Source organism: Leptopilina heterotoma, unplaced genomic scaffold (assembly GCF_015476425.1).
Source record: "Leptopilina heterotoma isolate Lh14 unplaced genomic scaffold, ASM1547642v1 Lhet_22, whole genome shotgun sequence".
In the NCBI taxonomy this organism is placed as follows: domain Eukaryota; kingdom Metazoa; phylum Arthropoda; class Insecta; order Hymenoptera; family Figitidae; genus Leptopilina; species Leptopilina heterotoma.
In genome coordinates, this window is record NW_025110937.1 from 1,132,256 (window position 1) to 1,157,030 (window position 24,775).

At 24.3% G+C, this 24,775-nt stretch overlaps 2 protein-coding genes across 3 annotated transcripts in view; one reads left to right on the forward strand and one right to left on the reverse strand.

The window, feature by feature from the left end:
- The window catches only part of LOC122502041 (aquaporin AQPAn.G), a 61,205-nt gene that overhangs the window by 10,897 nt on the left and 25,533 nt on the right, over positions 1–24,775 (forward strand). The window contains exons 2-3 of one of the 2 annotated variants that reach the window (XM_043611900.1): positions 9,348–9,528; positions 10,626–10,767. In XM_043611900.1, the coding sequence (XP_043467835.1) occupies positions 9,433–9,528; positions 10,626–10,767 (238 nt within the window). In that variant the 5' untranslated portion in view covers positions 9,348–9,432. Of the gene's footprint in view, positions 1–9,347; positions 9,529–10,174; positions 10,357–10,625; positions 10,768–24,775 lie in introns of those variants that run through there. The other variant, XM_043611901.1, reaches the window with a different exon arrangement.
- Positions 17,163–20,645, reverse strand: LOC122502040 (lysosomal Pro-X carboxypeptidase-like). The gene is made up of 7 exons (XM_043611899.1): positions 20,343–20,645; positions 20,098–20,238; positions 19,608–19,891; positions 19,355–19,512; positions 19,054–19,226; positions 18,377–18,726; positions 17,163–18,220 (listed from the first exon to the last, which is right to left on the reverse strand). Exons 1-7 carry the CDS (start codon positions 20,496–20,498, stop codon positions 17,995–17,997), a joined length of 1,488 nt encoding a protein of 495 aa, XP_043467834.1. The 5' UTR covers positions 20,499–20,645; the 3' UTR covers positions 17,163–17,994.

Consider the following 24,775-nt stretch of genomic DNA (forward strand, 5'->3'; position numbering starts at 1 on the left):
TAGTATGACAATGGGAAATAAATTTTCGGAGGAGAAATGCCAATTTTAACGGTACACATACCCACTTCATCGTAAGTTGTTGCGATTTGTATCACGATTATGTTATCAGAAGTCCATAAAAAATATATACATTTCAATTTAAGTGCGATGTCGTTTTATATTTAATTTATTAAATAAATCAGATGGTTTTCTTCATTTGCTGCTTTATTCGTTTTGTTCTGTTTTTATTTTCTACTGTTCTATTCTATTTTTGCTATTTTGAACTGTTTTCTTCTATTTTTTCTATTTTCTATTGTTTACTTCCATTTTTCTATTTTCTATTTTTTTATTTTCTGTTTTCTTCCATTTTTCTATTTTTCTATTTTTTTATTTTCTGTTCTCTTTTATTTTAACTTTTTTCTGCTATTCTATTCTATTTCTACTATATTCGTTTTTAATCTATTTCTTTACTGGTTTTCTAAAAAAAAATTTACTTTTGACTATCGAATCGTTAGTATAGAATTAAAAAAATTTATTTTGTTGTATTAAGAATTTAATTGTTCTGTGAGAATGTTTTCATAAATAAAATGCTGATTCAATATTTATGTAAATCCTTTGCAAATATCGCCTCTAATAACATTTAATCTACAATAATTTCTCAACTATTCATATTCCTTTGATAGATTACCTAGGAATGTTTAGGAACAACAATAATAATAATTCAATAGTAATTCGATGCTTCCTGATCATCGTCTAAATCTGAATATTACTAATACTAACTTGGAAATTATTTATTGTTTAGAAATCACTCGAGAAATTAATACATTTGTCTTAGAGACAATTTTTGGGTTCATACCTAAAATAAACAATATGTTTCAATTTGTTGCATTTTAAATAAACAATGGACTATAATTGAACGAATTTTTACTAACAACGTAATTATTGTTTATTAGCCTGAATAGGTATATAATTAGTTTGAACTGAAATTTTTAAAGTAATTTATTATTCTTTATTGTTGGAACTTACAATAGTAGATATAGGCAAATTGATAAATAATTAACTTTTCTTTGCTGGTTCGTTTAAATAAATGAATAATTAGAATAATGTTCTGAATAAATTCAGTGTTTGTTACTGATATTAGTTTTATTAATTCCATTGTTATACACATTGAGATACATTGTCTCGATCGATTAGAAGTATCTTCATAAATTTACAAACTCTTGGAATAAATGAAACAGTAAATAACAATTCAGTGTGTTAATTTAAATGTCAGAAGCGACACATGAAGTGACATAAGTCAACGTGTGGAGGTGTGGCTTATGACATAGTCATAATAAATGCGATTTCAAAGACATTAATTATGTTTTCATTCATGAAACATGTCGCTTAACATCAATTACTTACGGCTCATCACTATTAGATGCTATTATCTTCAAAGCTCGTTTCAAAGGCATAATTTCCTTGTGTATTATACAAATTTCATCTAATTTGTTTATTTGATAAACTTTCTCTCATTTTTTTCGAGTTTTTTTAGTTCCTTTGTTGTTGTAGTGGATTTTTGGTAGTGGATAGTTTTTTGTAAGGAACCCTTTTTTATAAAAGAATTTTTATAAAAAGAGTTTTTTTTGGTCCTTATTCAGTCTTGCTCAAGGTATGACTGAAATTACCCGAAAATATTTTTATTTTCCACTAGATTAGTGTGAGCAGTTGATAATTGTTGTGTTGAAAGTTTCAAGAACAGAGGAGAAATGGAAAAAAGCAAAATGACTCTCGTAAAACCGAATGGAAGCAGGAAGTACGCCTGTTTGTTAACGGGACTTCCGCCATGCCAAGAGAGCAGAAATCGAGAAATAACGTACGACCCGTGAGAGAGCAGGTTGCACTTGGAATAAGTTTTAGTGCGAAAGCCAGAATAATTATATCTGGTAAAGGCTGATTTTTCAGAATTGTGCAACAGGAGAATACACACACACAAACACACCGGGGAGTAAATAGGAATTGGTGTGCGGTGTGTATACCAACGTTTGCTTGTAAATTTAACGGTGCACAAACCGTATCTACAAAGTTAGACCTTGGCAATGCTCACTGGTACCTGGTAGCGTGTCTCCTCCTGATGCACACAATGCCACAAAGAGACTTGTACAAAAAGAAGAAAAAAACGATGAACCAGTTTTAAAAACGTCAGACAACACTTTTATTCTTACAAAAAAGAAAATCTTTTACTGTTATCATTGCTCCGCGGGATAATAAAGATTGTAATATTTCTATAAAGGTACACTTTTCAATGTTAATCAGTCTGAGAAATGATTCGAGTTGTTTTCGAAGAATATTTTTTTGATTGTTACTTTCTCATGGCACGAAAAGGTTCATAACTGTTAATAGAAAATTTTGAAACAATGCATTTAATGTTTTGTTGTCTGAAAACAAAACTTTTTTTTATGAGTCCGTATATTTAAACGTTGTCCAAAAAATAAACAGTTTAAAAGCCTTTTACTCAATGAACAAAATTTGTTTTTTTGCTGTAAAATCGTACTTTAAATATAAAAAAAATCTCTTCTTTAATAACTATTATATAGATAATAAAATCTCTAAAGTATCTTTAAAGATACTTTTCAGATATCGAAACTATTAATTCCGTTTAGCACAAGAGGCTTCTTCCTGTTTTTCGCACATCATTTTGAGATAAGATCGCAAATGCACGTTTAACAACATTATATTATTATAGAAAATTCGTAGAATTCGTTATGCAGAATAACATTGAATTTAAAGTTAAACTGTTCTGTATATCATAAACTGTCATTTAAAAACAGTTGCTTCACATCAAATTCAACCCTAATCTCTTCCATGTCTGTGCGATGCGCATTTATAAGCGTACTTCTAACATTTACCATCTATCATTAAATTATGCTAAACCAGTGAAGAAGGTCTAGAAAAAATACTGATTAGACAATGTTTATCTTTCATTTTAGTGATGCTACTGTCGTAAATTATAAGTTATGATAATATTTTTTCTCTCAATATTTGAGATGATTTTCGTACCTTGTATTTTAATTGCTTAGTCACATTTTAAGAGACGAGAGGTGATAATGTTCTCTTGTGGTATAGGTAGCACTTTTTTTATCTTTACTTTTGTCACATTTTCTCTTTATTAAAGGAAATTAAAGTTAAAATTTAAAAAAATTAAACGAAATTAAAGTTAAAATTTGAAAAAATTAACCGAAATTAATTAGTTCAAAAAAACAGTGAATTTACAGTTTTTCTAAGGATATCAAATTGAGACAAAAAGCGAATTGCGAAATTACATAAAGTGAAAATCAAAGCAAATTTTACGTTAAATTTTACATTAATTTTTGAATGCAAATATACAAGAAATATTCGAATAAATTACGAAAAAATCAATTATTTAACAAAAATTTTTATACAGATCTTCACAATAATTCAATTACTTTCACTAATATAACATTTTTCATAATAATTCAGCTTTAAAAATTTTTTTTTTAAATTCTATAAGCAAGAAATAAATTATTTTCATAAATAATTAAACTCATCGAAGAATTTCAATTATTTTTATTACTATTTTTAATTAAATAATCGAAAAAATCAATTATTTTCACAAATAAAAATTTCCACAAGCATTCAATTATATTTAAAATAAAATTTTCATAATATTTATTGTACTTGGAAAAAATTAATTATTTAAAACAATGTTTATAAAATTTTTATGAAGAATTCAATTATTTTCAAAATTGACAAAATTTTCACAGAAATCCAATTCTTTTTAAACATTTCAATGAATTTCTTCGCAATAATTAAATTATTTATATAAATAATAAAATTCTTCTAAGAAATTCAATTATTTTTGAAAATTTTAATAAAATTCTTTGCCACTGTTCAATTATTTTCATAAAAAATAAAATTCGTTTCAAACATTTAATTATTTTATTAAAAAATAAAATTTTTTGCAAGAATTCAATTATTAAAAACACAATTTTCTTAAAATTTTTCTAAAAAAATCAATATTTTTAAAAAGATTTTTAAAAATTTCTTCGCAGAAATTCAATTATTTAAAAAATTTTAATAAAATTCGTTACAAACATTCAATTATTCTCATAAATAACAAAATTTTTCGAAAAAAACTATTATTTAAAGGGATTTTTATAAAATTCTTCGCAAGAATTCAATTATTTTTTAAGTAATAAAATTCTTCTAAGTAATTAAATTATTTTTGAAATTTTTAATAAAATTCTTTGCAACTGTTCAATTATTTTCATAAATAATAAAATTCATCGCAGGATTTTAATTATTTTTAATACAATTTTACAGGAATTGCCCAAAAATGCAATTTTTCTTAAAAAATTAAATTTCAATTCTGCGAAAAAAACAATTATTACAAAAAAAATCTTTTTTAAATTCTTTGTAAGAATTTAATTATTTACAAAAATATTAGAATTTTTCACACGAATTTAATTATTTTCAAATATTTTAATAAAATTGTTCGAAAGAAATCAATGATTTTAATTACAATTTTAATTAAATTTTTTTATTTAATAATTCAATTATTCTTTTAGATTTTAATTCAATTCTTTCCAAGAATTCAATTATTGACATAAATAATTCTTCGAAAGAATTCAATTATTAAAGATAAATAACAAAATTATTCGTGAAAATTAAATTATTTTGAGTCATTTTAATAAAATTCTTTGCAAAATTCAATTATTTTCATTAATTAGAATATTTATCACAAGAATTCAATTATTTTTAAAAGTAATACATTTTTTCTTGGAAATTCAATTATTTAAAAAAATTATAATAAAATCGTTCGTATTAATTTAATTATTCTCAAGAATTTGAATAGAATTCTTTGTAAAATTCAATTATTTTTAAAAACTTTTCGCAATTCAATGATTTTCAATATCTACTATTTTCATAAAATTTCCAAACAGAATTCAATTATTTTAAAAATTTTTTTGTAAAAAATCTTTGAAAGAATTCAATTTTTTTATGAATAATTAAAATTTCTTAGAAATTTAATTATATGTAAATTAGAATTTATATAAAATTAGTCGAAAGAAATCAATTATTTAAAATTTTTTATAAAATTCTTCACAAGAATTAAATTATTTTTATTTATATTTAAATTCTGAATAAATCAAAAATCCATTTCTTTTTATATTTATGGAAATTTGAAAAATAATTTCTGATAAGAAATCTTTTTTAATTGATACCTAAGGAGGGTTGAAATGAAAATTTATTATACTGAAGTAGGAAATGGAATTTAAAGAAATTCTTTCTTCTTTTAAAATTAAATTGAATTAAATCGATCTTTGCTGGTGGAATGAGAAAATGATTCTTTTTCTCCACATTAGTCATATAATGGATAACTCACGAATACTAATTGTCACGGCTTTATCTGCACGCGAGCTCACCATTTTGCGGTAATATTAACCTTTGATGCACACATAACTTGTGGATTGATTAATAAGAAAGAAATATTATAAAAGAATAATATCATAAAAGAATTTTTTAAAAGAGGCGGAAATTATTCTTTTCAAAGGGAAATAGAAAGAAAAAATGAAAGAAAAAAAAGAAAGAAAGAAAGAAAGAAAGAAACGGTTTAAATGGTACTTTTGCAGTAAGTATGTAGTTCTTTCTTGAAAATGTAATTCGGAATTGTTACTTAAGCATAAACAATTAAATGCTAATGCAAATTATTAAAACTACGATATTTTCCATCCGGAAATGGTTTACAGCAGAGTACAATTGAAATTTGTACCATTTAACGTAATTTAAAATTACAAATATATTCTTCAGAGCACGTGAGTCTGGTTTTACGTTTTGCGAAAGAAAGCAAACCGATAATTAGAGACTAAAATGCAAGGTGCTGATTTAATTTATTTGCTACAAGCACGAAGTGAATTTTCGCACACACATTACGCGTATTTTTCTGTCTGAGATAAAAATTCCAGTATTATTTTCATTTAGAAATATCGTTTTTTCGTTTTCTTTAATTTCAAAAAAAAAAAAAAAATGTTTTTTTCTCGTGTAATAAATTCATTGTCAGTATTAATTTATGTTGTCAGTATTAATATACATACGTTTTGAAAAATTCATTTAAAAAAAGGGAAAATTTATACACACTTGAGAAAAGTATAAATATTCTAATTGAAAATTGAAATTATTTTTAAATTACAAAGTCCAAGGACAATTGCCACCTTTTTGAAGAGATCGACCCAGTTAAAAATTATATCGTATGTGGGATCTTGGCTTTTTCAAGGAGGAAGTTCATGCATGTCGTTCCGGTCACGATGACCGGAAATCTTGAGTCGATGACTGGCCGCTCCTTCGGTCGAGGTCAGGCTAAGGTCCTCAAGACAAAAACCCCCTCAAGTTTCGTGACTATCGAGCCAATATTACGAAACTTTTTTCTCCAATTAATTGGTATATAAAGCAGAACTAGTCATGTTTCTTGAAGTTATCAAAAAAATAAAAAAAAAAAAAATAATCTCAACTTCTTCCAAATGTATAGTCAATTATTCAGAATATTTGTTAAAAATTATTTATTGTTATTATTTGGAGAATACTCTAAAACTTATAATTTATATTTTTTTCTAAAAAAGAAACTTTATATTCACAGTTTTTCAAAAGGATATCAAATTGAGACAAAAAACGAATCAAAAACGTTGCATCGCAATATTTTGGATTCGTTTTTTGTCTCAATTTGATATTAGCAGAAAAACTGTGTTTGCAAAAATTTGTTAAAACTAAAATTGGTTTTGAATTTCAAATAAGCGCGCGCTTTGAATAATTTGGAGGTTATGTCCCCACTTTCTTGATTCGTTGCTATGGTAACGCATTGGAGTAAGAGAGTAGGACAAAATTTCTGTCTCTGTTACTCTTGTAAGTTACTATGGTAACCATTTTCTCGAATTGTTCGCGTAGCGTCAAAATTTCGTTAAAAGAATCAGTTAACACTGATTCAAAGATTAATGTCACTTTTCTAGATTAGTATTTGTCGGCACATAAATCTGTAACGAAAATTGAGGTAATTTTGATAGTTTTATTGACCATAATGACTTTGAAATTGGCATTATAATTAGGAAATTTACGATAAATTGCAAGAAGTTTATGTCTCGTGTCGAAGCACAATGTTTCATTTGCAGGATTCATTAAAAGATTCATCGAGAAAAGGACGCGCCCATGTTTCTTTAATGATTTAAATTTTGATGGACTTGTAAAGTAAAAATTATCGTATAATATATGAATAGTAAAATAAATGAAGTTAATAATTAAAATAATAAACAAACTAAACAAAAAATAAATAAATATGACTGAATTTTTGCTAGTTTATTGAGTTTATTAGTAAAATTTACTAATTCAAAAGCGAAACTCATTGAAGAATTTTAATTATTTTTAATTTACTATTTTCAATTAATTAATTCAATTCTTTTCACAAATAAAATTTTCCACAAGAATTCAATTATTTTTAAAAATAACAAAATTTTTCACATAGAAATTCAATTCTTTTTAAACATTTTATTAAAATTTTTCGCAAATATTCAATTATTTTCATAAATAATAAAATTCTTCTAAAGAATTCAATTATATTTGAAAGTTTTAATAAAATTCTTTGTAACTGTTCAATTATTTTTATAAAAAATAAAATTCATTGCAAACATTCAATTATTTTACTAAAAAATAAAATTCTTCTAAGAAATTCAATTATTAAAAACACAATTTTCTTAAAATTTTTCTAAAAAATTCAATTATTTAAAAAGGTTTGTTTTTATAAAATTATTCGCAAAAATTCAATTATTTAAAAAATTTTAATAAAATTCGTTGCAAAAATTCAATTATTTTCAAACATAACAAAATTTTTCACAGAAATTCAATTCTTTTTAAATATTTTAATAAATTTCGTCGCAATAATTCAATTATTTTTATAAATAATGAAATTCATCGCAGGAATGTAAATTATTTTTGAAAATTTTAATAAAATTTTTAGCAACTATTAAATTATTTTCATATTAGAATTTTTCACATGAATTCAATTATTTTCAAATATTTTAATAAAATTGTTCGAAAGAAATCAATGATTTTAAATACAATTTTAATTACATTTTTTTATTTGATAATTCAATTATTCTTTTAGATTTTAATAAAATTCTGCCCAAGAATTCAATTATTATTTACACAAGTAATTCTTCGAAAGAATTCAATTATTAAAGATAAATAACAAAATTATTCCGAAAAATTCAATTATTTTGAGTCATTTTAATATTTTTTTTTTAAATTCAATTGAGGGGCTGGATGCTATAATGTGTTACGCGCCATGTTAAGTGAATGGCGCGTAACACATTATAGCATCCAGCCCCTCAATTATTTTCATAAATAACAATATTCATTACAAGAATTCAATTATTTTTAAAAGTAATAATTTTCTTTTTGGAAATTCAATTATTTTAAAAGATTATAAAAAGTCGTACAATAATTAGTAAATTTTACTAAGAAATAGTAATTTCTGTTAGTTTATTAGTAAAATTTACTAATTCAAAAGCGAAAAGTCGGACAAATACTAAATATTATAACAAAATTATTCCCGAAAATTCAATTATTTTGAGGCATTTTAATAAAACTTTTTTCAAAATTCAATTATTTTCATAAATAACAATATTCATCGCAAGAATTCAACTATTTTTAAAAGTAATAATTTTTTTCTTGCAAATTCATTTAATTAAAAAAAATTCTAAAAAGTCGTACACAATTGGTAAATTTTACTAATAAATAGTAATTTTTACTTATTTCTTTTATAAAACTTACTAATTCAAAAGCAAAAAGTCAGTCGGTAATTCAAATTAGTAAACATTTTTACTAATTCAAATTTAGAGAATAGAGAGGAAATAAATAAGTAGTAATAAAAAAGTTGATTTTTGAAATAATGATTTCTAATTTATTATAATTATAATGCCTCTCTTATAAAATAAAAACAAAATACGATAAACTAGTTTATTTATTTCCATTGTAAATATTATTATCTCATTGTGAAAGTCACTTTAAAGTTTAAACCAATTATAGAGACGATATCACATAATAGAAGAAAGTGATCTCAGTGGAAATAAAAAAAAAGAGTTGCAAACAACCCCTTCTTGCATTGTCGTCATGCGAACATAAATGAATGCAGAAAAACAAACAATGGAAAATAGAGGTCTATGTCTAGTTTATATTGTTGATGGCAATTTATCAAGGTTGAATGTTCAAGTCAATCGTCACGCTATTTGAATTGAAATCATCATACATAGTTTTTATTAAAAGAAAAATTATATATTTATTTAATTTTTTATTTAAAAAGTCTTTTTCTCTTTTAATTTCAGATGAGATGTCTTGTGTGCAAGTTGGAGTGTGCAGTGGATAAGGGCTGAAGAGGGTGCCATATAGCTTCTTAAAAAATTTGAACGAATGACGCCCTCAGTTGAGAAACGGCGCTCATATCTTCACCTTTGGCGCGAGTTTCTTGATTTTAACACTCAGCCGAATTACCCCCTGTTCGCCAAGGTGAGAAACTTGATTGGAAAAACTTATTAATTAACAATTTATTTTTTTGTTATTATTTTTTCTTTTTAATTATCATTTATTATAAAATTTATTATTTATTATTATTTGTTATTGGAATTTTTATTTATATTTCTGATGCTATTTTAAATTTTGTCAGTTCAATTTAAAATAATATTAAAAATTAAATTAAAAAATTAAATTCTCCTCAGTTTGAGAAGATCTTTCGTTTTCCTTATTTCTTAAATTTTTTACGTTCTCTAAAAAATATTATTTCTTTATTTTACAATAAGTATAAAGTTATTTTTATTATTAGGAGAAAAGTGATTGTGGAATTGCGGAAGCAATGTTGTTGTTATAAGTAAATAAAATATAAATTGAAAAAAAAAATAAAAAATGTGTTTTGAAAAGGAAAGTGTTTACGAAAAAAATAAATAACATCAATGATGAGAATTTATCAAACGATTCAAGTCAATCGTGAAGGTATTTATTGTATATTATGTACGCATTTTAATTGAAAATTTCAAAAATTTTTTTATTTAATCAAAGTAAATTTCTTTTAAATTAAAATATTTGTGTGATAGAAAATTTATTTCTTTAGGCGTAATAAATAATATCTAACAAATAAAAATAATGTGTAACATTTGGAGAATATTGTTTGAAGCTAAATCACCGTAATTAAGTCGTTTTGCGCAGAATTTAACGAGCTTTCCAATCGATTTTTTTTTCTAATTCTCTGCTTATCATTTCAATTTGACTGAGTAATTGTTATTCAAAGTTGTAGTTGATTTTCAATAGGAGTCGCAGTAGTTGACTATATTCTATATAATGGTTTGATAATTCGAAAATTTATAGTAACAATAAAATTAGAGTAAAGAATAATTAATAATAATAATAAAATAAGAGTAAAGAATAATTAATAATAATAAAATAAGAGTGAAGGAAAATAATAATAAAAAAATAATAGTTAAAAAATAATAGGGAAAAAAGAGTCAAAGAAAAGAATAGTAATAAAGAAATAAGAGTAAAAAATAAGAAAAAGAAGAAAAATGTTTTCGGAAAATTTGGAAATAAAAAATCTGTTTTTCTTTATGTTCAAGGGGCACCAAACGAAGAAAAGTGCTATGAATGTCTCCACAGTGTTTCCGGAAGGTTACACTACAAATCAAAGTGAAGTTACTGTCGCTCAAGGAAATATTGAAGACAACGAGAGTGAAGGTGATGCACGCAAAACTTCTGCACGTGAGTTATTTTATTTCTCTTTTTATTAGAATTTATTAATTGTTATATCGTTATACATCCATTATATATGGAATTGAAATGAGAAAAAATTTTATTCGACCAAATAGGAAAATCTTATGTTCTTTTTGGCGCGAGAATTGCAAATAAGGAGAGATAATTGTTTTCTCATTCTTTTAAAGATATTAAAAGGCATTAATCGATTATCGTAAATGGTTATGATGAGGATTTTCAATGTCTTGTTGGCGCATTATCATAAATTTCTATAATAACATCTATAACTCCAGCATTAATTCTAGCATTAAATACTATAAACAATTGCTTGGTGATTGTAAATTCTTTTTATAGTTCAATTTTTTTTCTATTTACAATTTTTTTTTTGTAAAGGCTTTTTATAGTTCAATTTTTTTTCTATTTATAATTTTTTTGTTGTAAAGGCTTTTTTTATAGTTCAATTTTTTTTCTCTGTTTAAAATTTTTTTTACTACGCGTCATAAATTATTTTTGCCAAATGGAATTAATTTTTAAGTAAAATCAGTTCTTTGGAAATAATTGAGGGTTCGGATCGAAGAACCGACGCTTCGCAATGTTCTGTGCGTTTACAAGCGTCGGTTCTTCGATCCGAGCCCTCAATTATTGAAGAAAAATTAAAGAATTTATCTTGTTTTGGTTCCTAGTGGCAAAATTGTTTTACCGAAAAATTTAAATATTGCTTCATAGCAAGTGGAAAAAAAATCTGAAACCGTTTTTATTTTAGAACAAAAATTATTAGAAATTATACTATTTTTAAACCTAAACCTAAATTAAATCAACTTTAAGATTTAATAAATATTTAAATAATACTCTCAATTATAAAATTCGGTCAAAAAGGACAATTTCTGAAGTTTAGTACCGAGATTTAAAATAATACTCTCAATACTAAAATTCGGTCAAAAATTGTCATTTTTGACCGAATTTTAGTATTGAGAGTATTATTTTAAATCCTATGAAAGAATGTCGTCGATATCGAGAAGTGTAAAAGAAAATTTTTTAATTGACACAAGAGTGATGAGTGAAAATTAATTTATTTTGTCAGCGCAGAGAAACCGTAAACAATCTGTGTTTTTTTCCCCACATTATTATATCTGCGCTGAAATAAGAAACAAGTCTGAGTCCTATTAGAAGAGTAATAAATGTTATTTGAGGAATCTTGGGGAAAACCTGGTTAAAGGATTCTTCACTTGAAAAAGTGATTCACTGCGATCAATTGATATAATTATCTACGGAGAACTAGACATTTTATCTGGAAGCATTGCAACTTTATAGGAAAAGAAGTTGTTGCAGCTGTGCAATCTTCTGCTTCCTCAGGGTTTTTTTCTTCTTTTTTTTTCGTATTTGATGGAAAAAAAAATTATCGCACACAATTTGCATACCTATCTTTTCTATTCATCATTTTCCGAGTTTTTATTATTTGCTTTAAAGCAGTAATTATTTATGTTTAATCCATTAAAAATGAATGTACCTGCACTTAAAAATAATACGAACTTTGAGTAATAGAAATTATGTCGGGTTTGAATCAAGACAATTTGCAGAGGGTAACTAATTTTTTTTTTTCATTACCCAGGCTTTGCAGTTAATAATTAATTTTAAATAATTGATTACTTTCGAAAAAATTTCTTGAATATTGTATTTCAAATAATTGAAGTCCTGTAAAAATTTTGTTATTCATGATATTATAATTGAATTTTATTAATTTCTTTTTAAATAATTGAATTCTTTTAAATTTTATTAAAATAGTGTAAATATAGAAAATAATTGAATTTCAGCGAAAAATTTCATTATTTTCGAAAATAATTTGTTTCTAAGAAGAATATTATTAAAATTTTTAAGAATAATTTTTTCATTTCAACTATTAGCGGACTTAAAGTAGAGCAAAGATTTTTTGGGTTTTGCAGAAAGATTTTTTTTACACTTAGCGTTTTTGGAGACCTAAATGTTATTATAAATATCGATTTAGAAAGAAACATCATATTTGAAGTTGTAATTAATTGTAATAAAAGTGAGGCATTTAAAGTGTAATGGGTGCATCTATAAATATTCATAAAAATTAATGGAATGCGCGTGTTATTGTTGTCAGTGTTATTAACTTTATTATTGCTTGGGTTAATTAGTAGCTGCAAGAGAACGTCTGTAAATAAGTCATATTTAGACGTTTTCTTAAATGCATATTAGTAACGGAAAACACCTGTCATCTTAGAATATCTCGAGAAATTGTTCTCAACTCATTGTATGTACATAAATATATCGCGTTAATCTGACACTTTTGTGCCCTGGTTTTATTTTCTTTCTTATTTTTCATTCCTTTTGTTATTTGTTGACAAAATTAGGCACTAAGGGTTTTTTTTAATTAATATAAATCTTAAGGGTTTAATTTACAGCTTGTAAGTTTTGCAAGCTTGCGGCAAACTTGATGAAAACTTTATGTTTTTGCTCCGGGGAATAACAAAAATTAATTAAATTAATTAAATTAGTTGTATTCTAAATTAATTGTAATTATAATATTCCGTCCAATTGTGTAATTATTTTAACGAAAATTGTAATTAATAGAAGTTGATGGCAATTTCTTCCTTATCATCAGGTGTACATTTTCAATGAGTAAACAGTTTTCGTTTTATTCTCAAGATGTCAGTTGTGCTCTGTTACCTTCGTTTTATTTATTTAATAAATTTATAAAAATTAATTGTATATAATTCGGATTGTCAATTAATTTTCTTTTTGTTTAGCTATAGTAAACATTTTGTTTCAATTTTTTAATTTATTTATATTGAAAACAATTGAGTTATGCACTTACAGATTAAGAGTTATTTTATTAATAACAATTACGATTATTATTAATTATAATAATAATTACAATTAATTGTAAAAAAAATTATTTTATTCAAATAAACGATTAATTGCGTCTATTAACAAATAAATATTTACTTGAGTCAAATATGTTTTATTTAAATTAATTAAATGTTATTTGCTTCAAATACTGAATTTATTGATTCAAATACAATTTATTTGATTTAAGTAAAAATTATTTGTAATTTTTTGACGTTATCATTTGGTAGTCTTAATCTCAAAGTTTTATCTCGGAAATTGTAATTTAATTTAATTTAAATTATTAAATTATTATTATTAATTATTATTAAATTAAATTATTAAATTTAAATTTAATTAAAAAATTTAATCGTGAGTCAGAAAGCCTGGTTTATAAATTTAAAACATACATTCCGTGTATTATAAAAAATAAAGCCAGAATACTAAGTTCATATTTGAAATTTAAGATTTACCGGATATGACGAATATATGTAGTCTCTCGCGCTTCACTTATTTTTCTTCTCGTTGGGCGGATTTCTTATTATTCAAAGCAGATTTTCAAGAAAAAAAAATCACGGTAATTGGAATTTTATTATAAACACTACCTGGAATTTGAAAAATTGCTTTAAATTCAACGCACAGAGAGTAAAATCTTCTTCTTATTTTATATAAAGATATTTTTTTTAAAAAATTGTTTCATGTTAGATTTTTGTCAAAAAATATTCTGAAACTAAGTTATTCTTTTCCGTCAAAAGAATTCTTTGACAGAATAAACCAGAAAAATTTTTTTTTATCTTAAAAATTATATATCATTTTAGTGCCAACAAGATTTATTATTTATGTATGGGAAAAAATTAAATAAAAATTAAATAAAAATTATTTAAATTAAACTATAAATTAAATTAAATATTAAAATATAGTTAATTAGTAAAAAATTAAAATTTTTATACTGATAATATTGAACTTTTGTTTAAAAATATATTTGAATGAAGATGGGACTTTTCTGATAAAACAGATATATCCTTATTCATCTTTAATGTTCCACTTTCTATAGAGTAATTAAAAGTTGAGAAATTATAATAATTATTAAAAATGATTAAATATACATTGTCTTTTATCTGTAAATCGCTATAGAAGAATTATTAGAGTCTTTTGAACACATAAATATTGTTCAAATTAATCATAGTGTACATTGCATTCGGATAGTTATCTGATGATTAAAAAATAGTTATTTACCACAAGTTTATTGCTGAGGAAAGTGTTAAAAAACGCGTCATTGTTTTACATAAAAAAAACATGGAAATCCCTCCCTTCTCTAAACAAAATGTTTAAAAATTGAATTTAAATATGCAATTAAAATGTAAATTTATATTTTTCTTCTTCTTTTCTTATTATTACTATTTATAGTATTATTATTATTAATAATATTATTATTTTTGCTACTTTCGATATTATTATTATTATTATTATTATTATTATTATTATTATTATTATTATTATTATTATTATTATTATAATTTCATTGCTATTATTATTATTATTAATAATATTATTATTTTTGCTACTTTCGATATTATTATTATTATTATTATTATTATTATTATATTTTTTTATTATTTTAATTCTTATTATTATTAGAAAAAATTTCAATGAAAATTAATGATGACTTTCAAACGTTAAATTTGACGTCTACAACTATATGTACACATTGACTTGTCTGATCGTAACAGTTTTTACTACTGATTATTATTACCTACTTGTGAACACATTTATGCTTCATATTCATTCATTTTTGTGAAATCGCAAACGCATTCTAGACGAGAAAAGTTATTCACGTCTTTCAAAACAAATATATTATATCCTGCTGTTACACTGAATGTTCAAATATCATTTTTTTGTCCTTTGAATATTTATCATTTATTATTTTGTCCTGACATAATAATAAAAGTAAATAATATGTTAACAAAAAGAAAAAGACCAGAGTGTACAGTTTATAGCATTTTATGTTTTTCCAATAAGGCACCATTGCGAAATTTTTATACTCATTGTCACGAAAATATCCGATGAATAGTTTTAAAAAAAATTGTGCGCAAAACAAATATTTTTTATTCAACTTAATTTTTTTCAAATTCAAATTTTTTGAAATTTCAAAATCAAATTTCGAATTTTTCAATTTTTTTGTCTTTTTGTTTGCTTCATAAACTATTAAATTACCGCGAATTTTATTAATTCTTCAATTTTTCAGGAATTTTAATCAAAATCATTGCAAAATTCAATTATTTTCATAAATAACAATATTCATCACAAGAATTCCTTTATTTTCAAAATTAATAACATTCTTCGGAAAAATTTAATTACTTTCAAAAAATCTAAAAAAAAATGTCAACATTTCAATTATCTTGATATCTTCATAAATGAATAGCAAAATCCTTCGACAAAATTCAATTATTTTCAGGGATTTTAATTTTTAATAAAATTCATTGCAAAATTCAATTATTTTCAAAAATTTTTCTTAATTCAATGATTTTCAATATTCTACTATTTTTTAATAAAATTTATCAAAAGAATTCAATTATTAAACGAAAATTTTGATAAAATTCTACACACAAATTCAATTATTTTTCAAAAAAAAAAAATTTTTTCACAGGAATTCAATTATTTAAAATAGAATTTGGCATTAAATTCTTCGCAGTAATTCAATTATTTTTATAAATTTTTTAATTCTTTTCAGGGATTTAATTATTTTCATAAATAATAAAATCATTGGGAGGAAGTCAATTTTTTTCATAAATAACAATATTCATCACAAGAATACAATTCGTTTCAAAAGTACTAAAATTCAATTATTTTCAAAAATATTAATAAAATTCATTGGAAATTTTAAATATTTTCAAAAATTTTAATAAAATTCATTGAAAAATTTTAATTATTTTCAAAAATATTTCATAATTCAATAATTTGTATATTAATTATTTTAATAAAATTTTTCAAAGAAATTCAATGATTTAAAAACAATTTTGACAAAATTCTACACGAATTTCACATGAATTCAATTATTAAAAATAAAATTTACATAAATTTTTTTTGAAAAAGTCAATTGTTTGAAACTTTTATTTATAAAATTCTTCCCAATAATGAAATTAATCATTTTAATCTAATTTTAATGAAATTCCTAGAGAAATCTAATTATTTAAAACAAAATTTACTAAAATTCGTCGAAATAATTAAAATATTTAAAAATTTGTTGATAACATTCTTTATGAGAATTCAATTGTTGAGGTTCATTCAATTATTAAATAAGTAATCCACATTTTTGGTGTCAATTCGTTGCAATTTTATACTTTTAAATTAATAGTGATTATAATGATAAATGTAAATATTAAAAATTAGAAAATAGAATAATAACGAAAAAAATAATGACAAAATAAATATTAATAAGTAATAATAGTAACAATAATAATAAATAAAAATGATAGTTATTAGCAGTAGTAGTAGTAGTAGTAGTAGTAGCAGTAGTAATGATAAGAATAGTAAATAATTTATTACCGCTTAAAAAATAAAGATTATTCGTAGAATTTATTTATTCAAAAAAACACGTAAAAATAATTGAATATTATGTATACATTTGTGTACAGATATTAAAATATTAACCTGTGTGAAGAATATGATTTACAGTTTATTATGTCTTAATAAACTATAAAGAATATTATAAAAATAGATTTAACGATTTTTATTAAGATAGTTATTTTCTTATGTAATTTTATGCCATTTTCTATGCGATTTTTAGCATCTGGTTATAAATTTTACCTGCGGCTCGTAAAAATTCCGAAGTCACGTGTATTGGAATATTAATAACAAATTATAAGCATATTTGTAATTATTTTTCAAAACAATACTTTTTTTTCTTCTTCTAAAAAACAAAAAAGTCTTGCATACCATTTTTTTTTCTACTTATTTTTAATTTCTTTTTTCTACCAATAATCGTCCGTGTTTTTTTTTCTTCTTGAATAGTTTATATTTAATTATATATTTGATAAGTTTTTCCAATCATCCTGAGTCAGAATACAGAGTACGTGTAAGCAATTTTTTTGATCATTAAATAAAAGTTGTGTTCTTGCGATGAATTATTTTTCAGAGAGGGGATATTTTCCAGAAAGGGAATTTTAAAAGTAAATATTGTTTTTTTTAATGAATAATAATTGGTCAGTGGTTATCTGATTGACTTATGAGATACGATTTTAATATGATTGCGCTTTTCTCTCGCAAACTCTTTGTTTTGATTCTTCTCTCTTGCGTTGTTTCTTAGTTTCTTTTTTCTATTCTTTTCTTGTTTCTTTTTTCTATTCTTTAAGTATATATTGAAAATTATTTAATTAATAATTAAAATAATTAAAATGGCGTAGGTTTATTGGAAATCATGTCATGATATTGTTTAATCCATTTATCGATAGAGGCTCGTTGAAAATTGCGAGCCTCACGAACGTTGAGGGAATCCTTTCGATTCTCACTTCTCAATTCTAAATGATGCGCTGCGTCTGGTATTATGTAGGCTACTGCTGTCGATGAGACATTTTCCTTGACTCCACCTCCGGACCATGGGTCCAATAATCCGTTGCTAAAATGGGAACATCATCAAATTTTCGAATAGAATAAAGTTTAGGAAAGCTCTTATTTTAAGTAAGTTTTAAGCTCTTATTTTATTTAGTCTAGCTCTTATTTTAAAGCAGAATGGAAGTCAAATCAAGATGCAATATTTTTAACAAATAAATACCTGAAAACAATATTCGAAGCCGCTGAGAGATCGGAACATCCGTAAAGTTTACAGGCCCTGTTGAATTGTGGTCGCACTTTATAAGCATTGTAGCAGGATTTAGAAAACATTTCCTCATCCCATGTGGATGGTTCGAACATGTCTGTAATGCCATTGGTACAAAGTGGCATTATTATTTCGGTGCATGCCTGATAACTCCAGTAAGTTGCTCCCAATTGTGGTGCAGGATCGAGAAAAGAATTGCATTTTGTTGCTCCTGTGTAATTTGTGAAAACACTTATGGCTTTGAAAACCGAGAGCAATAAATCTTTGTCAGTAAGTGTCGCGTTGTCTAGATGTTTACATGCTTCCTGTAAAGGAAAAGCATCATTAAACCTTTGCCTAATTCATAAACCCTTTGCCTTTGCAAAGTCCCTTTGCCCCTAAATTAATTTAGGGGTTAATTATTTAGGGTTTAAATTGACTTAAACCCTATTCCAGTGTTTTTAAATAAGTATTCCCCAAAGTCCCTACCAGGCGACCCAATTCTTTATTTATCAGGAGCACTTCACAGCTCTTCTAAGAATATCGAATTGAGACAAACAAAGTATTAAAATTGTAGCATCGGAACAAATTTGATATCCTTAGAAGAAATGTGTTGAGTGGGCAGAGGGTTAAAACTATTAAAGTAAACTCACTGCCACTGGATTCGCAGGCAGTGGAGTCAAAAAATTTGTCTCGTAGGGGTAATCCACCATTGCTAAATAATCATAAATCAATTCTAGCCAACGTTTTACAAAGTTAACTGCATTTGCGTTCGCCAATGGAGTACAGAAGTTCCAATTTTCGGAAAGCCACTTCAATCCTTCATCTGTGGACAATAAATTTGTTAAATAATGCATTTTCTGATGTCTAAGGTTGGGGATTAGAAGCAAACAATAAATAATATTTTGAGGAACCTCCAAAAATTAGCGCAAATCTTTAGTTATTTTTCGTTACCTGTGGATGTTATGTTTGTTAGTGTAGCCCAAGATTGTTTAATGAGAGTCGGACACGTAGGATTGGCTCGACGAAAATCTGAAGTAACAATTTTTGCAAATTCTGCACAATCTGTGTGTCCAGTGAATTGTAAAATTGGTGCCGAGGATGCAATCGCCCTAAAAGAAGAAGATAACAAAATTATTCTTAATGATACTGATTTCTTTCATAATGACACGGATTCCTCAATAAAATAATGTTAAGAAAAACGAACCCTTGCACCACATGGGGATACTTCATCCGAAGCCATGCACTAAGCATACCACCATATGATCCTCCAAAAACAATAACTGGACTATTCTTCATATTGGGTTTTGTTTTTAAATACGAAATCAATTCCACAAAGTCTGCCAAAGCTTGTTCTGAATTCAAATAACCCATGTATTTTGGATCCGAATAATAAGTTTCGTTCTCAAATGGTCTCGATTTTCCATAGTAACGATGTTCTGCAAATACCAGTAGAGCATCGAAATCAGTTGCTATGTCCCACATAAAACCCTGTGGAATATAATTTTATTATTTATGCTTTATTCTTCTCAATGTTGTATTATTTTATTTTGTGCTTTGTGGAACATCTATTTAGCAAAAATTTTATTTTTATACACTTTTAATAAATCAGTGTAATGTTATACTGATTTCAATGATTTAGTAGTCAGTATAATTTGTTATGAAATGCTGATAAGAAATTTTTAGAAACTACTTACGGTATTTTGAGCGAAAACCTCGATGAAACCTTCATTTCCGGTGTAAAAGAAAATCGGCGCATCCTTCCCTTGGTGCCAAGTGTCATTAATAAGATATCTTAATTTGAATGTATGATTCACTGCGAAACTGAAGTGGTCCAACTATTCGAAATTCGGACAAGAAACAATTTTCGAAATTATTATTTAAAAGTATAACAAAAGTACATTATGAACATATCATAAAATAGTGATTTTTTTCTACTCACTGGCACTTCGAAATATTCTGTCCTATATTCGTAAACAGTGGAATTGTCTGTTTTAAACGTACGTGATAAAAGTAGTGGATCAGAAAAAATAGAATATTTCGAATTAATTCCTTGCAGAAAGCAGAGAGCAAAAATAGTCTTCCAATAGTTCCACATTTTTAAGAAAAAAAAATCAACTCACAAGAGAAAATTTTCGAACATGATAAAAATCACAACACCATACGTTACACTAAAACACTCTTTTTATTCTCTCTCTCACTCTCTTCTCTTTTTATATTGAAAACTGCGTACGTATATCAGAAATACAAATAAGATCATGATTGTTACCATGCGATTAATTATCTATAAATGATAAGATTCAACTGATAAAAGATTAGATTGAATTTCGATTTTATATTGACATCATAATATATAATGACAAGTAAATGACGTATTGCAAGTAATTTATAAATTTTGTTATAGAGATTTTTTTTTTGAGAAAAAATATTTATTCACTATGTTATAGATAAGATTATATTTTACAAAGATTTTTCCTAACATTTTTGTACCATATTTATCTTCTTACATCATGCGGAGAGAAAAAAAAATATGCCAATACATGCTCGTAAATTTTTACGACGCCTTGAGAATAAGAGTATTATTATTATATTGTTATATTTCGTAAATTATCATTTTTCTCTCACGTGGGAGTGTAAATTTTCGGGGGAAAAAAGTGACAATTTCGGGGAATATTTGTAAAGTAAAAATTTACGTAAAAGAAAATTTACGGTATTAATTTTTCTGGATTAAAAATACTTGATTGAATTGTTTAAATAATGAAAAACGCAAAGAGAAAGGATAATGATTGCAAATAATGTGATCGGGTCATTGATAGATGTAGATTCCTCTTGGCGTTGTTAGAATCATCGCGTAAGAATAATTAAAAAAAAAAAAAAAAAAAAAAAAAAAAAAAAACATACTCGATAAAATAAAGTTACGAACTTATAAAATCGTTATTGCTATTTACAATTATAAGTGTATTGCTCTTTAAAACACTTGTTACTTGACAACCTTAACCTTAAATAACTAACTTTAAATCCTTTAAATGATTTTGAAACTTCGATTGTTTCTCGCACACTATTCGAGAAATATTAAATGGAAAAAAAGAGGATGATAATAAAATAAATAAATCAGTAAATAATGTAAATGAATAAATCAATAAGGAGTAAAAATGAATAAAGTGGCGGATAATAAAAATTAATAAATATAAAAATTAAGAAATTATAAAACTATTACCATAAGGCAAAATGCAACAATAACGTATTGTTATAATTATTACTGAAGAAATTGAACATAAATTGTTATTAAATGACAATAAATAATATTAAAGTGCTAATAAATAGTTATAAACTAGTAATAAAGGATCGTTAAATGGTAAAATGTGTAGTCATTAAATTATTATTATTATTGAAAATTTTGTTATTTTATTATTATTATTATTAGTATTAATAATTTTTTTTTAAACAAAAAATAAAAAACGAAATAATTTGTTTATAAAATGATAGTAAGCGAATAATAAAAAATAATTAAAAACCAAAAGATTAATAAATAAAAAATAAACAAAACATGAAGAGTCAAAAAAATATTAACCGGAAAATTAAAAAAGGAAAATTTAAAAAACAAAGTAACCATAGATATTTCTATAACTAAACGTTTCATACATATTGTATTCTGCATTCGCAGTACTTAGAAACGAAAACATACAATTATCTATAAAGTGTTTAAGTAGTTTACTTGTTACTTCCCAAATTACTTTTTAAGTTTACTTCACAGTTAAATTCTCTTTGTAGATTAATGACAATTATTATAACACCTGTGTAAATTTACAGAATCTTTTCTTTTTTATTTGTAAATCACTTTATTAATATTGAAAAAAATTCAACCCTAGGGGGATTCGAACCCAGAATGCATAATTTGACTGACATGCCTTAACAACCGTGACCAACGCACATTAAAAATTTTTTTTTCTTTTTGATAATTACTAATATTTCGACAAGTGAAAATTGATCCTAATTATGTATTGTTATACATTCTTTTTAGATTCGCACGAAGAGAATATTATTTCTCTAAATAAAATTTAAAAAATTATAAAAAATTAATAAAAAAAATTTTAATTATTTATTTTCATCTAAGAATTTTATTTTATTAAATTTAATTCACTGTAATGAAAAATTGAAAAAAAATATGATACACTTGCAGTTTTTCTAAGGATATCAAATTGAGTCAAAAAACGTATTAAAAGTGTTGCGGAGCAATATTTTGATACATTTTTAGTCTCAATTTGATATCCTTAGAAAAAATATGATTAAATTAATAAAATTAATAATTCTAAATAGAAAGAAACTCCGAACTGAAAATAATTCTAATCATTAAAAAAACCTTATTTTCATTCTATGAATAACATTTTTTATTTTCATTTTACTTCATAAGTATATATTTAACAACCAATTTTCTCACCTATTTTGCCTTTTTTTCTAAATCTCTGCGGATAGTAAATAGAAAAAAAATAGAAAAAATAATTTAAAAAAAGTTTGAAAATTATTTGGCTTGAAATTGGAAGTCGAAAGGATTTCCGCATATAAATTTAATTGCATCATCCAATGAAAAGTGATTCTTACGACTTCCTAGATTCAGAGTGCCGGCAATTTATCGGTTAAATGATTTCTGTTTTATATTGCAAACTTTATCTTCTTTCACGATCAGAGTAAATTGTTTAACGTAAATCTTTAAAGTAAAAATATTCATAAAAAAAATGGGTGTAAATTGATGCAAAATAGCGAAAAGTTATATTATATACGTCATAACTTCAATTTTGTAATTAACGATCGTTAAAAAAAATTGATTCGATCAAATCCAATTATAATGAATTTTTCTGTATCTTCATAATCCTCTTTTAATAAAAATTATTCTTGTGTATGTGAGACAAAATTTTCCTTATTTCTTTTAATGCGCAAATTTCAAGGAAAATGATTTGAAACTTTTTTTTGAAAATTTTTTATTTTTATAAGTGATACAATATATTGTGTGATAGCTACTCCTGAATTTAGATTAAATCAAGTTTAGATTAAATTCAGATTACATTCAGATTACATTCAGATTAAATTCAGATTAAGTTAAATATTAAAGTTCAGATTAAATTAAATTGTGACTAAATTAAGTTCAGATTAAATTGAATTTGGTAATTAAATTCAGATTTTAAAAAAGAATTCTTTGAGGAAGGAAAATTTTTTCGGTATCTGTGGGTGAAAAAAAAGTTGAACAATTTTAAGTAGTTCACATAGTTTACATTAAAAGTTGTTTTATGAAAGTGTAAATTAAAAGTGTCATGAAAATATGATTTTATTAAGTAATTATCTTAGTCCAAGTGAATAATTTATGGCCTTTTTCATAAACCCAGATTTCTAAGTTCCCTGTGTGTACTCATTCTCATTGAAAATTTTCTTTGAACTGATTTCACTATTATGATTATAATAAATTAATTTCTTCCCTCATTAATTATTCTTGGAGATGTAGTATAAGATCAAGAAAACGTTAATTTTATCTCTAGTCATTTGTAAGGCTTGAGAGCCTCGGGTATTTATTAAATTTTCTGTAATGTTTTTTTTTCAATGTTAGTTTAATTTCTTTTTAAATGCTTTTTAAATGTATGTTTTTTTGTAAGAAATTTTCTAATAATTTATACTAATAATACTATTATTAATACTATTATTAATGCTATTATTAATACCAATAATAATAATACAATCTCTCTAAAAATGTTACAACTTTTTATCATTATCTTTTTATATCTACAGCTCTTTTGTTTTACTTGAATTTCGTTTCATTTTAGTTCCTCTCAGTTCCTTTTAGCTCCTCTTTTTTCGAGACTTTTTTTTTAGATTTTTTTACTGTATTATTTTAGTCTATTATTTAACTCTATTATTTTTGTAGTATTTTAATTTTAATTTTATTTTCTTGCCTACTTTTATTTATGTATCTTTAATGGATGTAACAGGTTCATTCGAAAAATGTTAATTGCCCATATAAATGCTCGTTTCTTTTTATAAGTTTACAAGTGAGATGAGAGCCTGAGTAAAATGATTTTATTGAGCACATTATACTTTTCTCGAAGATTCTTTTTATATCTAAACCTCATAAGTTATAATCTTCCGTGAAAGGAAAAGTCTAATGTATATGCAATCTATTCAATCTGAATTCTTATGATCGAATCACAATAATATACTTTCTATCTCAACAATTTATCCTTTAAATGAATATCATAATTATCATAACATAGATACGTTTTATGGTAAATATTTTTTATTAAAAAAAACTTTATAAAACTATAAATGTTTATAAAAAGAAGTATGGAAAGGATCGTCAATGAAAAAACTTATATTATTTAAAATCTGGTT

Bases quoted from the DNA above. Each gene is read 5' to 3' on its own strand.
- LOC122502040 (XM_043611899.1), bottom strand. From the start codon at position 20,498: ATGTGGAACTATTGGAAGACTATTTTTGCTCTCTGCTTTCTGCAAGGA. The intron at 19,227-19,354 runs GTAACGAAAAAT...TATTGTCCACAG, and splicing joins AACAAACATAACATCCACAG to ATGAAGGATTGAAGTGGCTT. The intron at 18,221-18,376 runs GTATTTATTTGT...TTCCCATTTTAG, and splicing joins GCTTCGAATATTGTTTTCAG to CAACGGATTATTGGACCCAT.